The sequence below is a fragment of the Vombatus ursinus genome, unplaced genomic scaffold, assembly GCF_900497805.2.
Source record: "Vombatus ursinus unplaced genomic scaffold, bare-nosed wombat genome assembly UNPS02014861.1, whole genome shotgun sequence".
In the NCBI taxonomy this organism is placed as follows: Eukaryota; Metazoa; Chordata; class Mammalia; order Diprotodontia; family Vombatidae; genus Vombatus; species Vombatus ursinus.
The window spans coordinates 15881530-15904982 of NW_020954639.1; the positions used below are offsets into that span (position 1 = coordinate 15881530).

General features: G+C 36.9%; 1 protein-coding gene across 1 annotated transcript in view; it reads right to left on the reverse strand.

Moving 5' to 3' along the window:
* Nucleotides 1-23453, reverse strand: part of GPR158 (G protein-coupled receptor 158) — a 413352-nt gene that overhangs the window by 153199 nt on the left and 236700 nt on the right. The window contains exon 5 of the mRNA XM_027841527.1: nt 9970-10038. Coding sequence (XP_027697328.1) covers nt 9970-10038 — 69 coding nt within the window. The remainder of the gene's footprint in view (nt 1-9969; nt 10039-23453) is intronic.

Below are 23453 nucleotides of genomic sequence, written 5' to 3' on the forward strand. Positions count from 1 at the left end.
CTCCTAAACTTCCCATAGAACACTATCACCAGGAAACACTCTTGCTGTGAGAACAGTTCCAATTTACTCAGTGATTTTTTTTATTACAAATTGTAATTCCCAACATAATTTACCCAGACAACACCGGTACAAGTCATACTGGGGCAGACTTATAAAATAAAGTCTCTCCTAATCTTCTGCTCCCTCAATGCTTCCCCACACAGGAGTGCTGTAAAACTCAAACAAGACAATGGATGTAAAGCACTTTACAAACCTTAGAGTGCTATGCAAGTGACAATCCTTCTTCTTCTTGTTGTTGTTCTCGTTGTTTGTTGTTAACCCCTAGTCACCCAATCTCCAGTCTGGTGATGACTTCATTCCCTAAGTCTTGTCCCACACTCCTTCTGAGCCCAAGCGATGTATATAGAACAATACCAGGGTGTGCTAGCAAATGTTTAACATACAAAGATGCCCTTGAACTTAACACAGGGTTAATCACCCAGTGAAACCCTAAGGAACATTTTTTTTTTACTTAAACTCTTGCCTCTCATACTCTGCTCAAAGTAAGGCAGTCATGGGAAAAAAAAAAAAAAAAACACTTACTAGTTTAGGGCCCAGTTTCTAGACCTGGCTCTGTAAGACCTTGGGCAAAATCACTTTATGTAACTGGTCCTCAGTTTGTTTATCTTTGAAATGGGGGTAGAGGTTGGGCTCAATAATCTCTGAGATCCCTTCCTGCTCTAAAATCTTATGATTCTCTAGAATCGGAGTCAGCAATCTACACCTTGGCAAATTTCCACCCTCTCAGGATGTAGAAAAACAGGTGCCAGGCCAGATTTTATCCTCAGGCTGAAGTTTGCTGACTTCTGAGCTAGAAGTTATCCAGACATTTGCCAGCACACCCTTGTACAGCTCTATGTGCATTGCCTGAGCTCAGCAGGGGCACAGGAGAAGGCTCAGGGAATGAAGTCGTCACCAGACTGGAGGCCTGGTGACTAGGGGTGAAGAAGAATAAAAAGTATTCGATAAACTCCAATACCTCCTTATTATCTCTAACCACAAATACAAGCTCCTCTATTTAAAAGTAAAGCCCTACACAACTAAGATCTAATCTGCCGCTTCAGCCTTAGTTTTATTATTCCTCTTCATTGAACTCTACAATCCAGCCACACAGGCCTTCTTCACAGGGAACATTCTGGCCCTTGTCTCTGTGTCTTTGCGCTGGTCCCCCCACCCCCTGCCTGAATGGTATTCTCTCTTCACTGCCACCAGCTGCCAAAGCTTCACTCAGTCACTAGCTTCTAGATGAAGTCTTTCCTGATCAACCCACTTGCTAGGGTTTTGATACCTCCCACTAATATATTAATTTTATGATACATATATGAAATATGTGGGTGTATATGTGTGTATACACACATATATACACAAATATAATTATATATACATGTGTAACATATATATCTTGTAATATCTAATTATATTATATAGATTTGTATATACCATATATGTGTTATATATATACATGCTTGTGTGTATATATGTGTTTGTATATACATACATATTTATATATGTACATTTTGTTTCGCCCAATAAAATATAAGTTCCTTGAGGAGAGAAGCTGCTGCATTGATCTTTGTATCCCCCAGTGCCTAGCACAGTGCCTTGTGAATAAAAGGTACTTAATTAGTGTTGGTAGATTCATTGACTGAATGACCCCCTTTTTAAGATTCTAAGAGGGCATATTAGAATCATTCCTATAAAGTACGGTGGAAAGTGTTGGCTCTGCTGATAGAAGATCTGAATTCAAATCAGATGCCAGCTTTGTAACCTTAGGCAAATCAGTTAATTATCTCTCAGCCTCAGTTTCCTCATCTGCAAAAGGAGGCTAATAGTGGCACCTGCTTCAAAAGGTTGTTGTGAGGAATAAATGAGATACATATCGAAAGTGCTTTGTAAAACTGAAAGTACTATAAAATGCTAGTTGTTATCATTGTAATCATTCAAAGTAGAAATCATTTGATAAGCATAGAAGGTGATGTGCTAGGTATTGGGGATAGAAGACAAAAATGAGTCACTGTCCTCAAGAAGCTTATATTCTATCAGAGGAAATACGCTGTGTACGTTTAGGTAAGTATGTAGGTATGTAGATAGATAGACAGAGAGACAGACAGATAGATACACACACAAAATAAAAACAAAGAAATGGTGTCAGTGGTAAGGCTGCTATCTCTGCAGATGCAGGTCTCAGACTCTCCACGTGTTAGCAAGGAGTATATGAATTGCTTTGACAAAAACAAAAAGACAGAAGGATAACAAATCATCTGGTAATGATTGTAGACTTAGTTACTTAGGCTGTTTTTTAGAAGACAAGCAGAGCAAACAGGGTGCTTGGCATAAAGTAGGTACTTAATGTTGCCCCTTTCCAGGCACCTAACAGTGTTCTTGAAGCTCATTTTTACATAATACAGTGTCTTATGTCAATGGAGCTATCAAGGACTTGTCCAATGACACATCAACCATCTCACCATATGTTTCTAGCTTGGTAAGATCTGCCAAAGCTTATGTTGCATTAGCACTGGCCTCCCAAACTCATACCATGATGAAGCATTAGAGAAGGATTTTAATGGATGCTGAATATCCATTACCTTAGCCCTGCTGGCATGCCTGATATTACCTTACTGGCATGCCTGATATAAGAAGGGGATATGCCAGACCCATTTTATTATGGATATCAGGGCAGAGTAGGGATAGAGAAGATAAGCAGGCATTAGCAAAACAAACCAACCAACCTTTGGATAACATAAGATAATTTAGATTATTTAATACTGGGAGAGAACTTGTAATTCAATTCAATAAACACATATTAAGTGCCTACTATGTACCAGGCACTGTGCTAAGCACTGGGGAAACAAAAAGAGACAAAAGACAGTTCCTGCCCTCAAGGAACTTACAATCTAATGGGGGGGCAACTTGCAGACAAATACAGAGAAAGCTACATATAGGCTAAATATGAAATTATTAAAAGAGGGAAGATACTGGAATTAAGAGGGAGTTAGGGAAGGTTTCCTGTAGAAGGTGGGATTTTACTTGGGACTCAAAGAAAGCCAGGAAGGCCAGTAGTCAGATTGGAGGAGAGAAAATGCTCCAGGCATGAGTAATAGCCAGAGAGAATGCCTGGAGCTGAGAGATGGAGTGTCTCGTTCATGGAATAGCCAGGAGACCAGTGTCCCTGAAACAAAGAGAATGTGTTAGGGAGTAAGGTGTAAAAAGACTAGAAAGGTAGAAGGGGCGAGGTTTGTGAAGGGCTTTCAATGCCAAACAGAGCAATTTATATTTGCTCCTGGAAGCAATAGGGAGCCATTGGAGTTTATTGAGTAGGGTGAGTGACATGATTGGACTTGTACTTTAGTAAAATCACTTCAGTGGCTGAATGGAGGATGGATTGGCATAAGGAGAGATTAGGTAGGCAAATGAACTGTCAAGCTATTGCAATAATCCAGGTGTGAGGTTTATTGCCTCAGTGTCAGAGGAGAAAAGGGGATGTCTATGAGAGAAGCTGCAAATATGACATTGACAGGCCTTGTCAACAGCTTGGATGGAGGATGGGAGGAGAGATGGTGAGGAATCCAGGATGGATGATGTTACCTAGATCAGTGAGCCCAATTCGTTCCTTTTAAGATAACAAAACTAAGGCTTGCAGAGAATATTTGTAAAGCACTTAGTACAATGTCTGGCACACGGGTGGGTACTCCATAAGTGCTTATTGCCCATCCACAATAGCTGAGTATGCATGTGCATGCATGTAATCCCTGATCCCAGGGCAGCTAAGGGTGGTGGAGGGCTTGAACTCAGGAATTCTGAGCTGCAGCAGGGCTAAAGCTGATCAGACCTCCACATTCACTTTGACACCAGGATAGTGAGTCCTTGAAACAGAAGTCACCAGGCTCCTTAAGGGTGGACTAATTGGCTCAGGTAAGAAGGGGATCACAGCTTTGTCAATCAGCAGTGAGATTGACCTGAGAGTGGCTGCTATCCTTCCAGCTGGAGTGAGAGGGGCAGACTCAATCACTGAAACAAACAAAATGAAACAAACTGAGAGTAAGAGGGTTGAAATGACTCATTCAGGATGACTCCCAAACTCTGATGGATTACAAAGCATCTACACCTATCCATACTACACGACCCTTGTCCATGTACTGCCCTAAATCTACGACAGCAGCTCTCTCCGATGTGCTAGAGACATTCACTTATTCTCTTGACCTTATGGTTATGTGGAATCAAATGAACCTCATAGTCTCCCCAAAAGTTAGCTTTCACCTTTACTAAGAAACTGACATGTTCTTTTTCTCCTGTTATATTTATTTATTTTCCAGCTTTGTACAAACTGGAAGTAGAAGCATAAACACAGTGCATTTCTACCGTTTTCAACAAAAATATCACCAATATGTACAATTATTATATTAAAAATACAAAAGGGATATGGAGTCCACCAATGTCTTTCTAAAAGACCTACAGGTACAAGTAGTATCAAAAGTATGAAGAAATCACCAGTTAATCAATTGTACATTCTGGCCTGGACATCACAGAGTGAACTTGAATTTAGCTGTCCTAGGTTTTACAGTTACTTAATGCTTATATAACATCTGTGCAACTTGTGATAGAGCTAGATTTCTGTCTTTCTATATTCACATGATATAATAAAACTGGCAAAGAATACATAGTACATGTAAAATTACAAATGCATTATTGACAATGTGATATATAAGCAAGTAGACAAAAGCCATGATTACAGGAGAGGGTTATTAAATAAAGCACTGACATTGTTTCACACAGTGAAAAATCACTGCAATTTGACTTTAAAAGTTGAAGCTATTTACGTTTTATCTCCTGATCAACTGAGTTTAATGGAATGATCAGCTGAGTTTAATAGGAAAAAAAAATCCAAGACCACCACTTCCTCACATTTCAGTACTATTCGGATTGGCAGCCTTCACTTTTTCTGGAGTCTGTGGACATGTTCTTTTATTCTGCCTGGATTCAAGTCCCATTTTGATACATACTGGCTATGTGACCCTGGACAATTTACTAAACCGCTGTTTTCTGGGTAAGTCTCTAAGACTGTAAGTTGCAGAGAAAGTTCTAACCCGCACAGTAGAAGGAGCTTCCTCATCCAAGAGTTCCCTGTACCATTGAAATCACAGATCCTAGACCTATCCCTAACCCACATTTGTCTGATGGAATCTATTACACCTTAGGTTACACAAAGAGTATGTAGCTGAGATGAGGTTGTATCATAATGACATAAAAATATTCAGGGATTTGTTGATAGGTACCAATGCCAATCATACTCATCAACACACAGAGGCATTTTAATAACTGGCTAATTATATTCTCAGAGTACAATCCTATGGTTCACAAAACCTAATGGGCCATGAGTAGCATTTACAACAATTATATGTAGGACAACGTAAAATGGATTCAGTTGGAATTTTTACAGAGGGCAAGGGGGAAAGTAAAGATTTCCACATCAAAGAACTGATGTCAGAAGGGGAAGATCTATATCAGATAAGTTAATAACCTGATTAGTAAATGAAGAAGCAAAACTGATATCTCAAGCTGGAATTTTTTTGAACAGACAGAGCAGGAACTGACCAGATAGTTCCAGGGCTATAATGACTTTACAACTTAATTAAATAGGGGTAAAAAAGTGTAGCCAGAAATTCTTCTATCACTAACCTGAACTAACATTTGATGTCTGCAGTCAATTCTGCAAACTCCATCCTGTGATGTGAACAATGGTCTTTAAAATGGCAGTAATACTAAAATTTTTTACCATAGTACAAATGGTTGGCACTCCCTTTGGGGTCCTATAGCTTGTTTCTTGATCCAGTACCGAGCTTCTGTCCTGAGTCTATATTCATGGGACCAGTTTCTCATTTTTTGTTTTAGAATTTAATACTTAAAAGAAACCTTATCACTGCCCAAGTCTGATCTTTTGATTGATTCTTATGTTGGTCCTGCAACAATCTAGATCACAGGGATGCAAACTGCAGAGATAAAAATGGCTTTTACATTTTTAAATACAATAAAACTTTAAAAATTAAACACCATCCTTGCTGATGTACAAAAAAAGGTGGCAATTAAAATGCCAACCCTTGATCTAGGTCTTCACCAAATAGAAAATTTTACATTTTATCCTATTCAAGTAGATAGTATGAATTAAGACGATTTTTTCATCTATTCACTGACAGTTCTTAATAAATTTAGTTCTTTTGAAGGACATTCGAAGAGAAGCAGAGATGTAAGTCATATCTTATACACTACCTGAAGGTTACCTGGAAGTAACTTAAAGAAATGGAGAAGAGACCTGAGTTATTAAGAGATAGTAGGCAGTAGATTCAATAAAAAATCAATACTCTGAAATATCTTAATGTTCTTGTTGGCAAGATCTGTTTGGTAAATATTCAATTACTCATTGTTCTGTTTCTCTTGGTCACATTAAAAATTATTGACCTAAAGTGCTGTTCTCATGATTTCTGCAAGCTTCTTTCTTTTCCTTCACTATGATGCTCTTTTTCTTTTGCGGTCATCGATTTAGCCACCAAGCCCCCAGCCCCAAAGCATGGATCCAATTCTTAAGGATCTCTGATCATGACTACGAATGTTGTCAGTATTTCTGCAACTTCAAATTCTTTCAGGTGTCTTTTTTTTTTCTTAAGAGAAGTTTTTTTTTTTCTCTTCTCACAGACTCCAGACCTCAGAGCCTGAGTCAACTTGTCTTTCCAGGGCCAAAGGATGAATAACCAACTATTGGTTTCTGCTTTGCTGTAAATCAGATGATGCTTCACTTAAAATAAATCAACTTTATAGGGACACAACCATTTCACTAAGGCACCACTTCCCAAATGGAAACTAAACCAGGTAAAATAAAGCCAGAACCCTTTACTGTTCACCTGGTTTGTAAGGCACAACTCATAACAAATTAGTAACTCTTTATGATGCTCTTGGAAATATGTACTGGCCTATGGAATTTAGGACATGTTTAAATGTATCCATAAATAGGGAGAAAAATCAACAACGGTAATGACAATGACGATGATGACAACAATATCTTTTCAACAGGCAGTCATGAAAAGAACAGTAGCAGGACAGCAACTTGTCCCAGGTCAGTTTCTATCCAATACAATAACTCCATTGCATATAAAGTGAGAATTATAATAATCCTGATGATTGATGGTGATGATACCAACAACAACAACAGCAGTGTGGCACCACGGAAAGAGAATTGGATTTTAAATCAGAGCACATGGGTTCAAACCCTGCCTGTACTTTTTCCTACCTGTGCGGCCCAGGACAATTTACTTAATGTTTCTGAATGAAATGAAGGGGTTGGACTAGATGACATTAGAGGCCCCTTCCAGCTTTAAATCTGTACTCCTACAGTAGTGAGAGTAGCAACAACAAAACTATATACATATAAATGTTTGCCTGCATTACTTTGAAGGAATTTTTGACTCAAAAACACATATGCTGACCTTCTCCAGGAACTTAGTAGCTGATTTGCATGTCAAAATTTCACATTTAATAATTTAGTCAAGTCAATGTAGGCAACTATATCACTCAGCTACATTCCATTTTGTTTTTTAAGTTGGGCCATAAAAACTTTCCAGAAAACCAGATCATCTATTTGTACCAGTATCAACATCTCCATTCCTTCCATTCCCCATTTCACCTTGCTGTACCACTTTCTGATCATCTTGCAGTTGAGAAGCACCAAAGAATTTCCATTCACCCCACTATTCAGAAACCTTCAGTGGCTCCCCTATGACTTATAGGACAAAATACAAACTCTGCAGTATCATCCTAATTATGTCACTCAACCCAGAAACTATACTTCTTTTTGTGTAATATGTGGTTCTTCATGTTCTCACAAACTGATAGGTATATATGCCAAATTAAAAAAAAACTTAAAATGAAAACTATAATGATAATAGTAACAATAACAGTAATGAAATGGAGAAAAGCACAGTAAATAGAGAGTAAGCCTCACTGTCAGGAAGAAGTGGGATCCAAGGTCCGGGAGCCAGATTCTGATACCCAGTAGCTGTATGTCCCTAGGTGTATCACTTCTCATTGTTCTAGTCAAATTTAAGTTCTTTATCAGGAGTCCCCTAAGCAGATGAAATCACAGCTCTAGCCAAAAGTAATAGTAGTAGTAAGTAACCTTTCTAGAGTACTTTAAGGTATGTAAAGAACTTTACCTATTTCATCTCAATTGAAACTTAAATAAAGTATTAAAGCTAAAAAATCTCCATACAAAGAAACTATTTGGTAGGTTGGCATGTGTGAGGAGCCAAAATTCCCCTAGGTAGGTACCACAAGTAGTATTACCCCATTTTGTGACTTGCCCAAGGTCATAGCCAATATATGTCAAAGGAAGGACTTGAACCCAGACCTTCTAGGTGATTAAGGCCACCAGCTCTCTCTCTCCCTACTTACTACACTAAGGCAATTATCAATTTGGTTGAAATTGGCACATAAATAAATTAAAATCATTGAAATATATGTGACTTTTCTAGGTAATGACATTACATGAAGTATTTGGGGAAATAATTAACATCTAGACCGGTGTTGTCAAACTCAAATAGAAACAGGGGCCACTAAACCATACATAAATATCTCTGCAGGCCACATATTGACTTAGAAATCTACCTATTTATATATTTCTGTTAATATAGTAATATGTTAAAATTAGATAGGGAGTATATTTTAATCTGATTCAGGCTTCACTCAGAAGTGTTGTGGGCTGCATGCAGCCATAGGTCACAGTTTTCACACCTCTGATCTAAGCTATAGACAGTTAAAATATCTGTTTTCCCATGTGTAGAAAGATAATGCTGTTTGGGATTTAGCCAAGATATGGTACCAAAGCATGGGGGCTTTACTGTTTGTAGATATGTACAATCAGTACAGGAATGCAGCTTAGAAATGATGCTCTTGCCTTCTTAATTTGTCTTTTTTTCTGGTTCAATTTCATTTAAATGAGTTTAGGAATGTCTAATCCTGACTTAGGTAGTCATCTATAAGAGAAGATGCTTATCTCCACCTAGAAAAGAGCCCAATTGGTTACAACTGAAGAGTTACCAACCTACTCTTATCAGGACAAAGGTCCAACCACTGGCAAATAGAAGCTAATATGACCATACTGTGGTCTTGGAGAGACAAGCCCAAACCTACTAGCTTGAAATAATTTCCTGTAGAAATTTCAAAGACCAGCAGACACCAACCACTATGAGATCTGCAGAGCAATGCTCAGTTGAGACTATGTCACCAATTTACATCATCAGACCAATAGAGACATATAGAGAGACATGCGCAATGGAGATGCCACATGGCAAACAGAGAGATAATCATCTAAGACTACCTGCCTTTGTCTGGCAACTACCACAGCACAAGTGACGCAAAGCTCCCAGTGGAAATGCCATACCTGGTAGGAAATAGGCCCAGGGAGAGAAGAGTCATAATGACTACAGCAGAAGATATCAGCAGTCCTTCAGTATCCAAGTGAGCTGCCCCACACACACATGGGCCACCTATTACCCCTGAGTATATATGTGTGTATCATTCATATGAGAGCTCCATGTGAGTTCATTTTCATCTTGATGGCATGTTTATTTGGGAAACATGATATTATAACTTTTGCATTTTGCTTTTACTTATCTAAATCCTCAAGATGACTAGAAAAAAATTAAAGTCATTGCTGGAGGAGTTTGTGAGCTATAATTCGTTGTAGATGTGGACCCATGAGATTCAGTGATTTGGGGATAGTTTTTCTTGCAGTTTAATATACAAGGAGTACCCAAGATGCTGCATATGTGTGTAACCATTTCATATTTAAAACTGGTATCTTTCATCACCAACATTTTAGTACTTTGTGCTAATGATGCTAAGTGAAATGGACTATTAATTTAAAACAATCATGCAACTCACCGGAAAGTATAGTAGCAGAGAACCAAAAAGAATTGTTTCCAATAGGATCAGTCCTGATGCTCTGATGCTCTAGAAAACACAAATAAAATCAAAGGACTTACTTGTGGTTCAAGGTATAGAAACACATTAAGTGTAGGACTCAAAGATAACCTCTATAATAGCATTCTTCCACAAAGTAATAATAGCTCACCTTTTTACAGTGACTTAAGGTTTGAAAAGCCCGGTTCTCACAAGAATATTATGAGTTCTGCCCAATAAGATAGACCGTCATCCCCATTTTACAGAATGAGACAGATTAGTTAGTCTCCACTGGACCATGGTCATTTAACTTATTGAAAAGATTTTTATAGAAGTGAATTGTCAAGGAAGACTTTTGGGTGGAGGAACTTGAATACAATGCCAGGCAGGGTTGTGAAACCTCACAACTTCATCATGAAACACAAAGCAGACAATGGGGGCAGGCATGGGAAAGAACTCTGCAAGGCCCTTCAAACCTAGATATTTACAAAAATATGGCATTTTGACCCTCACATCTCTCCTATTCCAATAATGAGCTTTATGCCCAAATCATTTCCCAAATAACTGATGAATTAGCATGAGGGAACAACATGATACCATCTTAATGCTTCCATTTCACAGCATCCTAAAATTTCATCCAACACACCAACAGAGCTCCCACATGTGAATTTAAAATTTCATTAAATAGCAAAGTTACCTCTTGTCCCTTGCAAATATGCATAAACTTTACTGTCCCTAAAAATCCAAAAGAATAAGCTGATGGAAAAATTAAAGGTTCCAAATATTTGAAGTCTGACTAAGCATAAGAGTACTTAATAATTTTAACCTTTTTTGATACGTTCAAACAGAAATATCTTCCCACAGTAGTGTGCTTAGAGCTGTAGGGCAAAAAAAGAAACACGGATTTCATGTTCCAATAATAAAACTTGTTTCAATAAGTTGAACCATCATCATCCAGTAAACATATCAACAAAGAACAAAACAAAATGTAATCACAGCGTTCCAGTTTTCCTGTGTTTTCACAAGTGGAACAACAAAGGTGACTTGTCTGTGGTCATAGGATCAATGATTTACAGATGAAAGAGATCTTAAAGGTTTTCTAATACCACTATCTTCTTTCACAATGAAGAAAACTAAGGCCCAGAGAATGGGACTTATCTAAGGGCACATATATAGTGACAAGCAAATCTGTTACTGAAGTAATTGTCTTACTTAAAAGGAAAGCCTTTCAAAATAACTTAAAATTCACAATTCTGCAGAAGAAAGAGAAGATGGCAATGGTCTACAAGGAGGAATCAAACTTTTAAGGTTCATTGAAAAAAAAAAAGCTCAGACAAGTAAGAAGGAAAAGAAAATGTCACTTCCTCCACTGGAAGTCTGAATTTGGACATTGCCAGATTTCCATATTGGTTCCAGTTAGTTCTGCAGAATGTCTATCACAGAGATCGGGGGCTTCATACTATGAATTATTGTTTTATTTGAGCAGTTATCTTTGCTTTTCTTCTGGTCTTTAGACTGTAAAGCTTACAATATGACAATCACTTTGGAAAAAAGGATAAGGTGTCCAACGTGATTTATTAAATACAACTGCCATCTACAACCTGTTAGCTGAAAAGCAACAGAATGCTTGGGCTGTCCTGAATATAAAAGTATGGGGAAATTTTTTTCCCCTCAATCCAGGAAAATCTTAGAAGGATTTCATGTGAAATTAAGTGTAGTATCTTCTAAAAGTAGTGTGATACCTGGTTCATTTTTTTAAAGAAAATAATTGACCAGATGCCATTTATAAATAAAAGTAATACTATAGTAAATAAAATCAACACAGATCAATTCCCAAGTAAAATAGTAAAATAGGCATTGGTACATGGTAGGAGAACATAGGATGATGAGCTCATAGCTTACAAAAGTGCCAATTTGGCAGCTAGATGATGCAATGGATATAGTGGTGGGCCAGGATACAGGAAGATCTGACTTCAAATCCATAACTGTTCAAGGGTGTGCAAAATTAAAGGCACCCTCCTATTCTCTCCTCACCCCAGTTACCCTTTACCTAATCATTAATACTTATATTATCTTTGATTTCAAAGACACAGAGGAGGGGCAAATTTCAGTAGCCCCTGGGGGAGGAAATATGGTGTAATTCACACCAAGGTAGATCTAACATATATCAGCTGTTTTCCTTAATGCAGGATTTGATGAGAGAGGAAGAACACTGGAGGTGGGAGAATCTAGAAAGATAAAACCACAGGACCAAAAATCGAAATGTACCAATCAGGCAGTTTTGCCCTGAGTAATCCTGTTGACATAGAACCATTTTCACTGAAGTACCAGACTAGGAAGGAATCAATCCCCCTAGACTGTCCTGGCAAATTATCTGTACTTGAAATTATATTTTGAAGTGATATTGACCATCAAGACTTATGATATTCAAAACATGAGGAGATGCACACATGTGCACACCCATAAAAAACTACTTAAAATATCTGCCTTAGCCTGGCACTACTAAAAAGAACTGTTTCAATCCAGCATAAATTTATTAAACATCTACTATAGACAGAGCACCAAAAACAATACTTTTGAAATACCAGGAGAATATGGCACTCATAGGTTCAAGGAGGCAGCTAGGAGGTAGTGTAGATAGAGTACCAGGCCTGAAGTCAGAAAGATCTGAGTTAACATTCAGCCTCAGACACTAGCTGTGTGACCCTGGGCAAGTCACTAAACTCTGTTTGCCTCAGTTTCCTCATCTATAAAATGAGCTGGAGAAGGAAATGGCAAACCATTCTGGTATCTCTGCTAAGAAAACCCCAAATGGGCTCATGAAGAGTTGGACATGATTGAACAACAAGGTTCTAGGAATGCTTAGCTAAAAGGGAACTGAAGAACTCACCTACTTGAATACTTCCATTTAATAGATGAGGAAACTGAGGCCCAGAAAAGTTAGAGAATTAGTCCAAAGTGGAACGTCTGGTTAATGGTGGAGCCCATATTAAAATCTCAAATCTCAATACTCAGAGCAGATGAACACTGTAGGAAGCAAACACTGTTTCAATTGTATGAATAGCCATTTCATTTTTAAAGTAGGTAACCATTTTTAAAAGATATTTATGCAAACAGCTGTTATTTATAAAGTGATCATTCAATTTGTCTCTCCTAGAACTGAGGAGTAGGGAGCGGGGGAAGCAACACTTTTCTCAGCAGTCTATAAACATTTAGAACTGCTTTCTAAAGGTTGATAACCACCATCAGGAAAGGGCCTTAGAGGTCACCTGGTCCAGTTTCATTTTTTAATAGACAAGAAAGTTGAGACCCATAGACTTGAGTGACTTACCCAAGGTCATACAGATTATAAGCAGCAGAAAAATCAGGGCTCTCTGCCTATTAGTCTTATATTACTCCCACAGTACCAGACTATTTCTCCTACCTGCAAGTCAGAGAATCAAGATGATTATGAAGTCTTTGATGTGTTTTTAATGGAATTACCTCAAAGTCAATTTCTAAATTCCATAATCTTTAGTATGCAAACTATAGATGCTGCAGAGGAACAACTTGAAATAGATGAAAAGAGTGAACCAGAGAGCCAACAAGCATTTATTAAACACTTACTGTATGCCAGACACTGTGCTAAGCACTGGGAATACAAATCCAAGCAGAAAGATAATCCCTGCCCTTAAGGATCTTACATTTTAAAGGGAAAAGACCACACATAAAAGGAGGCTGAGAAAGAGAAGCAGAGGGAGATGAAGGCATCTCATGTAGGACCTAATAGAGAAACCTGGAGTAGAGCAGCCTGCAGAGTATTGAGATATGGCTGGCCTGAGTGCCTGAGTGTTGGATTTTCTGGAGGAGTGATCCAATAAGATAGAGAGGCCACATAGTGGAAAGTACTTCCAAGATATGAATTCTGGGGCAACAGTAAGAGCTTTCTGGGAATGGTAGAGACCATGCTGAGTGGAAGAGTACAGAGTAAGCTCTGGGCAGAAGACCAAGTGAAAGGAGATTCAGATTTGACTTCCGGCTCTGCTCTTACTCGGTTCCCTTATCTGCTAAAAAATTGACAGGTTGGCCTCTAAATTATCACTAAGATCGCTTCAAGCTGAATTACTTTTTGATTCTCACTTGATCAGATGAATGGCTGTTAAAGTATTAATTATATTTATCTTGAACTGGAGCAGACAGAGTAAGCCACATGAGAGGAGGAGTTCAAAAGGATGGGACCATTGAGGGCTGGATTTTCCTAAAGAATAAAACAGTCTTCTATAATGTCCTTGATTTCTGCTGGGGATATGTCACACCTTCTGGTGAAAGGAAGACATTTACTTTTTCTTTTTTTTTTTCTTTTTTTGTCTCTGGAGGAATCATCAAATATCTCTTGTGAAATAGTACAGCTGTTTCTGAGACTTTTCTATTCACATTGCCTAGCAAATTCAACAAATTCTTTTGGTCTAGAAATCAAAATACTGGCAATGTTTTCACTTCCTCATATCCTATGACTTTAGAAAATATTTGGTCAAGGTTAGAAAGCACTAGAAATATATCCAAAATGGGGCAGCCTATCATGATAATGCAGGATTCTCCAAATCAAATCATTTTCAGAAAGAACCAACTGTGTGAGTAGAAGGTGTACATCACACAGATGCGATGTATTTTTTTTTTCTTAACTGGATGGGCAAAGTCACAAAAAAAAGAGACCATAAAGGAATACCCACATGATGAAAGACTAACAGATCAAAAAGCTGGATGCAACAAGAAGAAAAAAATGTCATGAAAAGAAGTGGGGAGTTGGGTGGTCTCTAGAGACTGCTGTTCAGCATTTTAATGAACCATCTGACAGATGGGTGAGAACAGAGAATTGGCAGACTTTGTTAAGCTATTTAGTGCTCAGAAGCACTATGGGGAAAAGCTGAAGAACCAATCAGAAGTAGATAAGGAGGTCAAAGGACAACTGTCCAAATTCAGCATGTGGTCAATTAAAACTAGCCAGACATTCTAGTGGGTGTGCAATCATTTCTATTTTTTCCAGGAAGTATTTTAGCATGAAGAGGGTCATCATATGGTCAAGAGAGAGAATCAAAATTAAATAAAATTAGTCTTCATTCCATATTTAGGTTCATAGAATTATGGAATATAAAAGCTTTCAGGGAACTTAGGAAACATTTTCCAAATCAGAAAACTAAGGACTGAGGGGACAAAATTAGGGACCAAGAGAAAGGAAAGGACTGGCCCAAGATCATACAGGTGCTTACTATAACTTCTCATTCCATGCAATTATTGTCAATCAATTAGTTAGGAATTATTTATTTAAAACTTACTGAATGCCAGGAACTATGCCAAGTGCTGAGACTATAAAAACAAAAATGAAATAATCCCTGCCCTCAAGGTCAATGCAACATGCATCCATACAAGTCTGTAAAAATATATATACAAAATAAGTGCAATGTATTTCTTTTTTAGAAACTAATACGACTGGTTGAGGAAAGGACCAGCCCATGTCTTCCTGTAAATCCTCCACAAGGGTGTTATTTACCCAACATACTACAGGTATTCTTCTAGATTTTGAGACATTATGAGAATAGCAATGAAATACAAGTAAATGGCATGTCCACCTGTGATCTGTTATTCTGTCTCTGTGATTGACCTGTCTTGCCATCATATTACTTAGATGATATATTTTAAATTGCAATTGGTGGGTAGTTCTTCATACTAATGAGTTACAGCCTTTTTATTCTACCCTGAGTCTTTTCTATGCCATTTGGTTTACAATCAACTTTAATTCTGGAGAGAGAATAGTATTACATATTTAATAGTAGTACATATTTTACAATAATATTATGTCACTAAAAGCTAGTGTTAAAAAGGTGGTCCTCTGTTTCACAGAAAAGCTTGTGAAGTCATTGCAAGCACTATAATTTTGCAATTTTTCAAGTGCAATTTTATCTACTCTCTACCTCCTATTCAATTCTGGACCCAGTTCACTGCCCATCTTCATTGTCTGTCCAAGACATACATATATACATATGTGTGTATATGTGTATGGTTTGTGTGTGTGTGTGTGTGTGTGTGTGTGTACATACTAAAGGACCAGCTTGAAGAGCTATCTATAGAATTGCATAGCATAATCTGAACAAAAGGCATTCTTCTTCCACTTGTTTCTTCTCCTCCTCCTCCTTCTTCTTCTCCTCCTTCTTCTTCTCCTTTTCCTCCTTCTTCTCCTCCTCCTTCTCCTCCTCCTCCTCCTCCTCTTCCTCTTCCTCTTCCTCCTGCTCTTCCTCTTCCCCCTTCTCCTCTTCTTCCTCCTTCTTGTTCTTCCTCTATATAGGCCAAACCCTTGAATAATTATAAATTTCACGTAGAAATCACTGCAATAATATGAAGTTTTATGTAATTAGCAGAATACATCTGTAAAAAGAAGCACTTTGAAGACCTCACTATCTATAAAGAAAACCATTCTTCAATAAGGGCTCTGTGGTGGATATCCTTTGTGATAGTGACAAATGCTTTTGTCAACCTTATGTCTCCCTTTTTTATGCTTTGCCTGATGCTATTAATCAAAGAGACACTGAATAAAGTTTTCCCTGTTATACGTTTCAAGAAATTTTTTATGATTCTAGAAAAGATAAGGAAGGAACCCTGATGGCAGCTTTAAGGCAGTATTTTCCTCTACCAAACCCAATAAATATATGCCTGTTTTATTAGTCAACAAACAATAACTATAGTGAGATCTTTTATACTCTGCATCTCTCCAAGAATTGTATGACTGTAAATATGTTGTCTGCTATAGAATATCATTTATTAAAGCCTACTTTGTCTCTTCATACATGTTTATAAAAAATGTCTCCATTGCACAATGAAATTGTCATATTTTGTAGAGATGGGAAAGTAGGTTCAAGAGTTTCTATTTGTTATTTTCCCAATTGTCTTTTTCTTTGGTATTACTAACATTTGAGATTGTTTTCAATAGTCTTGGTTTCTTCAGATTCAGTCTCCCAATGACCTCAAAGTTATGTCTCCCTTAATATGACTTCTGTGTACATTTGATATGGTCTATCTGGTTTTCTCATTTTTGTGTTCTTTAGGATTATGTCTGTTTTCTCATAGAGCACATCTCTATGTCCATTGGGGTAGCTCCATTGTTATTGAGAGAGAAAATAATTTGTTATAAAAATTACTGACGGATCTTTTCCACTTTACATAGGTTTGTTATCCTACTCTTAGTTTCTTCTTTAAGTCCCGGCAGGATGATCTGGATTAATTGAGTTAAGTGAGTTTTCTTTAAATTTGTTTTTTTATACTTTCACTTCTTAATATTTTAAGAGGTGGTACCACTCATAATCTCCCACTTTTCTCCTTCATAAAATTTTGCAAACAAGTTTGTACTTGAAACTGCTCATTCCTTTTACTGTCATCTCTGCCCCCTTGGCAAGGAGATTGTTTTCTGAATGAGGCTGTTTCATTCCCTTCATGGTGGTAATGGATTTACACAAGTTAAAGTTCCCTAAGAAATATCTGTGTCAATATCTATTCATTTGCCAATTTTCAACAATAGCTTGTTTAAATAGATCAATTTGAAATTGCTTTAATTTAACTATGTCTTCTCGTTTTTACTATTTATTCTTAGTTGGCATTGATTTTAATCTTTACTTTAAGAAGTTGATAGACTGTTCACTCACTGATTCAGAAATTATTCTTATAACAATAATTAGTCATTTCCTCCCTGTTAAAATGTAATCAGTTTCATTTTTGTGACATTATTTACTGGTCTTTATATTCAGACCCTCTTGATTCCCTAAGTAAAGAAATATTTGTGATATTTCGGTGTGAAACTTCTAGATAGTTAACAAGCTTTTCATCTATTTCTTAATCTGGATCCATGTTTTCCAACATACTTAAGTTTTTTTTACCATTTTCCCCTATATTTACCTTTGTGTTGAGCTTATAGAATATTACAATCAAATTAATTTAGGTTGGACAATCTTATCAAATTCTTTGTAAAATGTCTTTGTTTATCCACATGAGCAGATATTGAAGAAAAAGATGCAGTAATCTTTACAATTTTTTTGCAAGTGTTTATTATCAGACTCGTAGCGTAAGATGACCAAGCAGCCCATGAAACAATATGCCTTATTATCTTGGGTTGGTGATAAAACCAAACTCTACCACCATTATCTGAATCTCTAAAATCCTGTAAGTTTTCCTTCCATTTATATGTAACTTCCTTTGTAACTTCCTTTTATATTCTGATTTCATTTTTAAAAAGAATGTCAGAATTGATTTGTTTGATTTCTGTCAATAGAAGTCTATCAGTCATTTGAAAAGAGCCTCACATTTAGAGTATGAACAGCTAAGTTAATATGTAGTCCAGCTGATCTAAAAATAGGGTTTCTTAGTGTGCAAAAGCTCATGTATGACCATATTACCCCCTTTTCAAAACACTCCTGTCGTTCCCCATTACTTCCAAATGCAAAATCCTGTTTGGCTCTTCACAACCTTGTGCCCTCTGAGCTTTCCAAGTCTTCCTATACTTTCTTGAAGTCGCACTACCTCACTTGCTGCTTCTCACACATGATATTCCATCTCCTGATTCTGTGTCCTTTCACTGGCTGTCCACCATCCTGAAATACTATTCCTCGTAGCCTCAGACTTTTACTTTCCCTGTCTTCATTCAGTACAGCTCAAATTTGACCCACTGCAGGAGTCCTTCCCTGCTCCTCTCCCCACAGGCCTTCTCTCACAAGATTATTTTTCATTTACACTCTATATAATGTGTATTTCCATACTCAATTTGCGTGCTGTCTCCTTCATTAGAATGTGAGTTTCCTGACAGCAGGGAACATATTTTTGTCTTTCTTTGTATATCCATTGCTTAGAACAATCTTTGGCACATCATAAGCACCAGAGACAGCTAGGTGGCACAGTGGTTAGATGACTGGGCAGCACAGTGGTTAGAGTGCTGAGCCTAGTGTCAGGAAGATCCAAGTTCAAATTGGCTTTAGATATTAGCAGTTGTATGACCTTGGCCAAGGCACTTAACCTTGGTGTGCCTCAGTTTCTTCTTCTTCTGTAAAAAGGGGATAATAATAGAACCTACCTCTCAGAATTGTTGTAAGGATCAAATGAAAGATATTTGTAAAGAGCTTCACAACCCTTAAAGCACTATGTAAACATAAGTTATCCTCCTCCTCATCATTATTGTTACTATCATTATTTGATTGTTTATGGACTTAATTGTGCATTAGCAAAGCACTTTACTAGTTTTCTCTCAAACACAAGCCTGATCCTACTTTTGTTAACAAAAGTCATCACATACATATTACCAAAAAATTATAGGACAATTATTGTACATGGTTATGTATTCTTTGCAAAAGCATCTACAACTATATCAACAAAGTATATGAAGCGAATTGTTATTAAATTATAATTTCTAGTTTTTGAAAAAGCTTCCCAAAAGCACCATAACAGGAATGACACTTCTATTGATTACCATAATTTTTTTATTCAGGCTCATGCATCATTCATCTATTGCAAATATTTAACACATAACTAATCATAGTGAAAATTTTAGAGTATTTAATGTCTATATAGAAAACTATTCTATATTTAAAGGATAATTGATATAGACTGTTATGATTCTAACTCACCTGCAACTTAATATCATATCTCCTGAATATAATCATGTATGGTTTCCAAGTCAAGTGAATTACACTATAATTTTGAATGAATTACTTGATGTACATGGATGTCATTGTATAGCTCCACTGAAAAATACATCAAACAGCGTCATAATCTCACAGAAACATTCTTCAATGACATCAAAATGTCAGTTGGATTCAATAAGTATAAAATTTTTAATGAACACCAAGGAAAAATAGACAGCAAAGGTTTTGAGCTTGAATCCAGAGGTCAAACAGAACCAATAGATGAAGTTAGAACTGTCTAATTCCCTGGTCTTCTTCATGCAAGATATAACAAGCATAAAATTATCAAGGAAAAAGCCATAGCAGGATTTGCCAAGAGACTTATTGGCATCCTAAAGTCAAAGCTCAATAGGAATAGCAGCTTGAAAGTAATTATCACAGTTCCAATATTTGTTTCATATACTTTTGGAAGAATAAAGTGAATAATAACTGATCTAGAGAGTAACCAAACAAAAACCCACACTATATTATTTTTTATAAAAAGTGCTTATCACCCAAACACAGCTAGCTTTAGACAGATTAATACTTCCTTGTCAAAAAATGGAAGAGGATAGATAGATGTCCTCAGATAACGTAATAAACATGCTAATAACTTACAGAAATACTTCTGGAAAAAATAGATACCACTTCACAAATCAATAGCAAATGTGAAAATCAGCACGGTTGGTACAGACCATTTGACATATTCAATATAAGCAATGCTGGCTTCCCTCCAGACAGAGTCTGTTAAAGAGCTAAGATCCAAGAGCCAGACTAAAAGGACTTCATAAGCAATATCAAAATGAACTCAGCCAATTATATGTTGACGTAAAGCATCAAAAAATGATTGAGGCATATACATCATTCTGTTCAGAAATGGAAGGACTTACGAGTGCAATTCAAGACCAGGTCATTGCCATCAGAAATTATGGCAAGCTTTTTCTTAGGGAGTCTGGATTTACGGGTTGGTGAATATTGTTAAGGAATTGGTAGAAACTGTATAATCATTCAGGTTGCCTAATAAATCAATACCAGTGCCTACTATGTACCATGTATTGTGCTGGACATTAGGAATACAAGCACAAAGTATTGAACAATCTCTAATTTGATGAAGATCACATTCTAATGGGGACGTCAAAAGTGCTTATAGAAATACAAAAAACAGAAGTAAGTAGTATGGGAGGACAGGCCCTAGAAACTGAAAGATCTGGAAAAGTTTCATGCAGAAGATGGTGCATCTTAAAGGAAGAGGAGGACCCTCTGAGGCAGAGATAAAGAGGGAATGTATTACATGCATAAGAGATGGCTGGTGCAAAGACATGGAGATAGCAGATGGAATGTTATATTTGAGGAGCAGGGGACATGTATATTTCCCATATTTCTTTCACCTGACTATTATGCCAAAGAAATAGTGATGGGGTACTTAGGAGGTCTAGCCTTCCTTCCTGTTTACAGGGTACAAAATCCCACACCCCTAAAAAACCAAGCTCTCATATGTTTTTCAAGAAAAAATCTTTTAATCAAATGTGAATTACTGTCTAATCATAGCTACAGCATCTTTCTGTCTCAGCTGGCTCCTTGAACCTTTTGGGATGAATCTAAATAAGTAAATTTTTTTCTCTTTTTTTCACCCTTTTTATTCTCTTTTAGGCAGCAGTTTGAACACTAAGGAAGCTGCCAGATTTCACAGCATGGAGTGTAGGTGGAACATTGGGATCCAGGGTATCAGAACAACAGTTCTGCCCTCCCCTTGGTGTGCTTTCCCTTCATTGTTAGTCTTTCTTTGTTTCTTAGCTATATTTGCAAAGCTGGAAGAGGTTAGAAATGCAGAATAGCAGGTCTTAGGAATAATTAACAGAGGAAGGAGGATATGAGCAGCCCTAGGCTAAATTGTGAAGAAGAAGAAAATGTTTTTTAGTATCTCTAGTTTGTCATTCTGCCTCCCTTTTCTTTTTAAGTAGCAACTCTGCTTTTCTGTTTCCTCCAGTGCCCCATGCTTTCACATTTCTGTCAAAAATCAGAGAAAGATCTCATAAACACATTCAGACAAAGATGTAAATAACTGATAACTCAAAGGGTTACCCCTCTCATGGGACATTTTCATTTTAACGTAAATGATAACTAAATAATGGGCTAATACCAAGAAGTTCCAACTGAAATTTCAGATATCTGCCAATAAATATAGGGCAGGAGACCAGTGAGGCTCCCCTGTCATCCATAAAAACACCAAGAAACTGGTCAGTCTCCTATTCTGCCTATTTGTTAGAGTCAGCCATCATGCCGTACAAACCTTAGAGTGTTATGCACATGTCAGCTATTATCATACAGACTGTTTATTACACTGACACACAAAAGCAAATATACACGCTGATGTTTATATACATATATATGCAAATTTATGTACTGACAGAGTTGTACTTCATTTTAACCAGGATATTAAAAATATGACTTTATGTAAAAATCATTTAGAGTAAGGATTCACAATAGAATTCTCAAAGCCAAATTCAAGAATCCCATAGATCTATTTAAGAAGATTCTCTTTTTAAGAAACAAAAATCTATATATTCTAGGAAAACACCTGATACCTGAAGCAAGGTATACTTGTTAACTATGTCTACACATGAATATTTGCCTATTTTTCAAAGCAGTGTAGATATATTATCAATACAACCTAGGATTTGGAGTGGGTGGAGGAGGTTCCAGGCTCATGATGTTATTGGTTAGGAAACTCCCACTGTGTAAACTCCTTCCAGCGACAAACATCAGCAAATTAATTTCTACTTTGTACTTTTATGAAGTTGCCTGAGACATTGTGAGGTTAGATGACTTGTTTATATTCACCAGACCAGTATGCTTCAGAAGCCAGAATTGAACACAGGATTCCTTACTCCAAGGCTGGCCCCCTCTGTCTCTCAGATTACAAAATAATAGCTAGAAAACATGAGAGAAGCTTTTCTCTCCAGAAATGAATGACATGGAAGGAGTTGTCACTTTCTTATATAGGGTAATTTTTCTCTAATTGAATTTTATTGATTTGGTCTATATTTGAAATGATCAATGTTGGTGAACTTTCACCTTACAAGTAACTTCAGCTTAAGGGTTATATCTAAAGTTTTTCCATCAAAAAGGATTACTCAAAATAAGGAGCCAATTGTGATAAACTACCCCTATCTTATTTGTCTTAGCTATGTTTTCCAAAGCAATGTAGGTGGACACAAATTCCTGGTTTGCTTTATTGCCAGTGCAGTAAAATACCATCTTTTCTCTTGCTGCTGCACAGTGATGCACTATAAAAATCAATATATATTTCCAACTTATTCAACAATTCTTTCAGCAGACACATTTTTTTAACTGTGACCTAATATGAGAAGCAAATAGGCTGGAACTCAATTTAAACATGCCAATTATGAAGTCATTAAAATAGAATGTTTCAAGCTTATTTAATTAAAATGACTGTAATCATACATCTAGTCATTAAATATGTTTAATATAAGGTGAGTTGATCACAAACTTGATGAGATCTAAAAATGGTCTAAAATCCAAATAAAGGATAAAATGATGTGTTATTATATACTTTCCAAAAATCATGAAAGAAGAGAATTCAGGGGGAAAAAAGAATCCAGAAAGAAGGAAGGGAGGGAGGGAATGGAGTGAGAAAGAAAAAGAGGGATAAACAGAGAGAGAGGAAGAATGAGAGAAAGGAGAGGGAGAGAGAGAAGAAGGGAGGGAGGGAGGAAGGAAAGAAGGAAGGAAGGAAGGAAGGAAGGAAGGAAGGAAGGAAGGAAGGAAGGA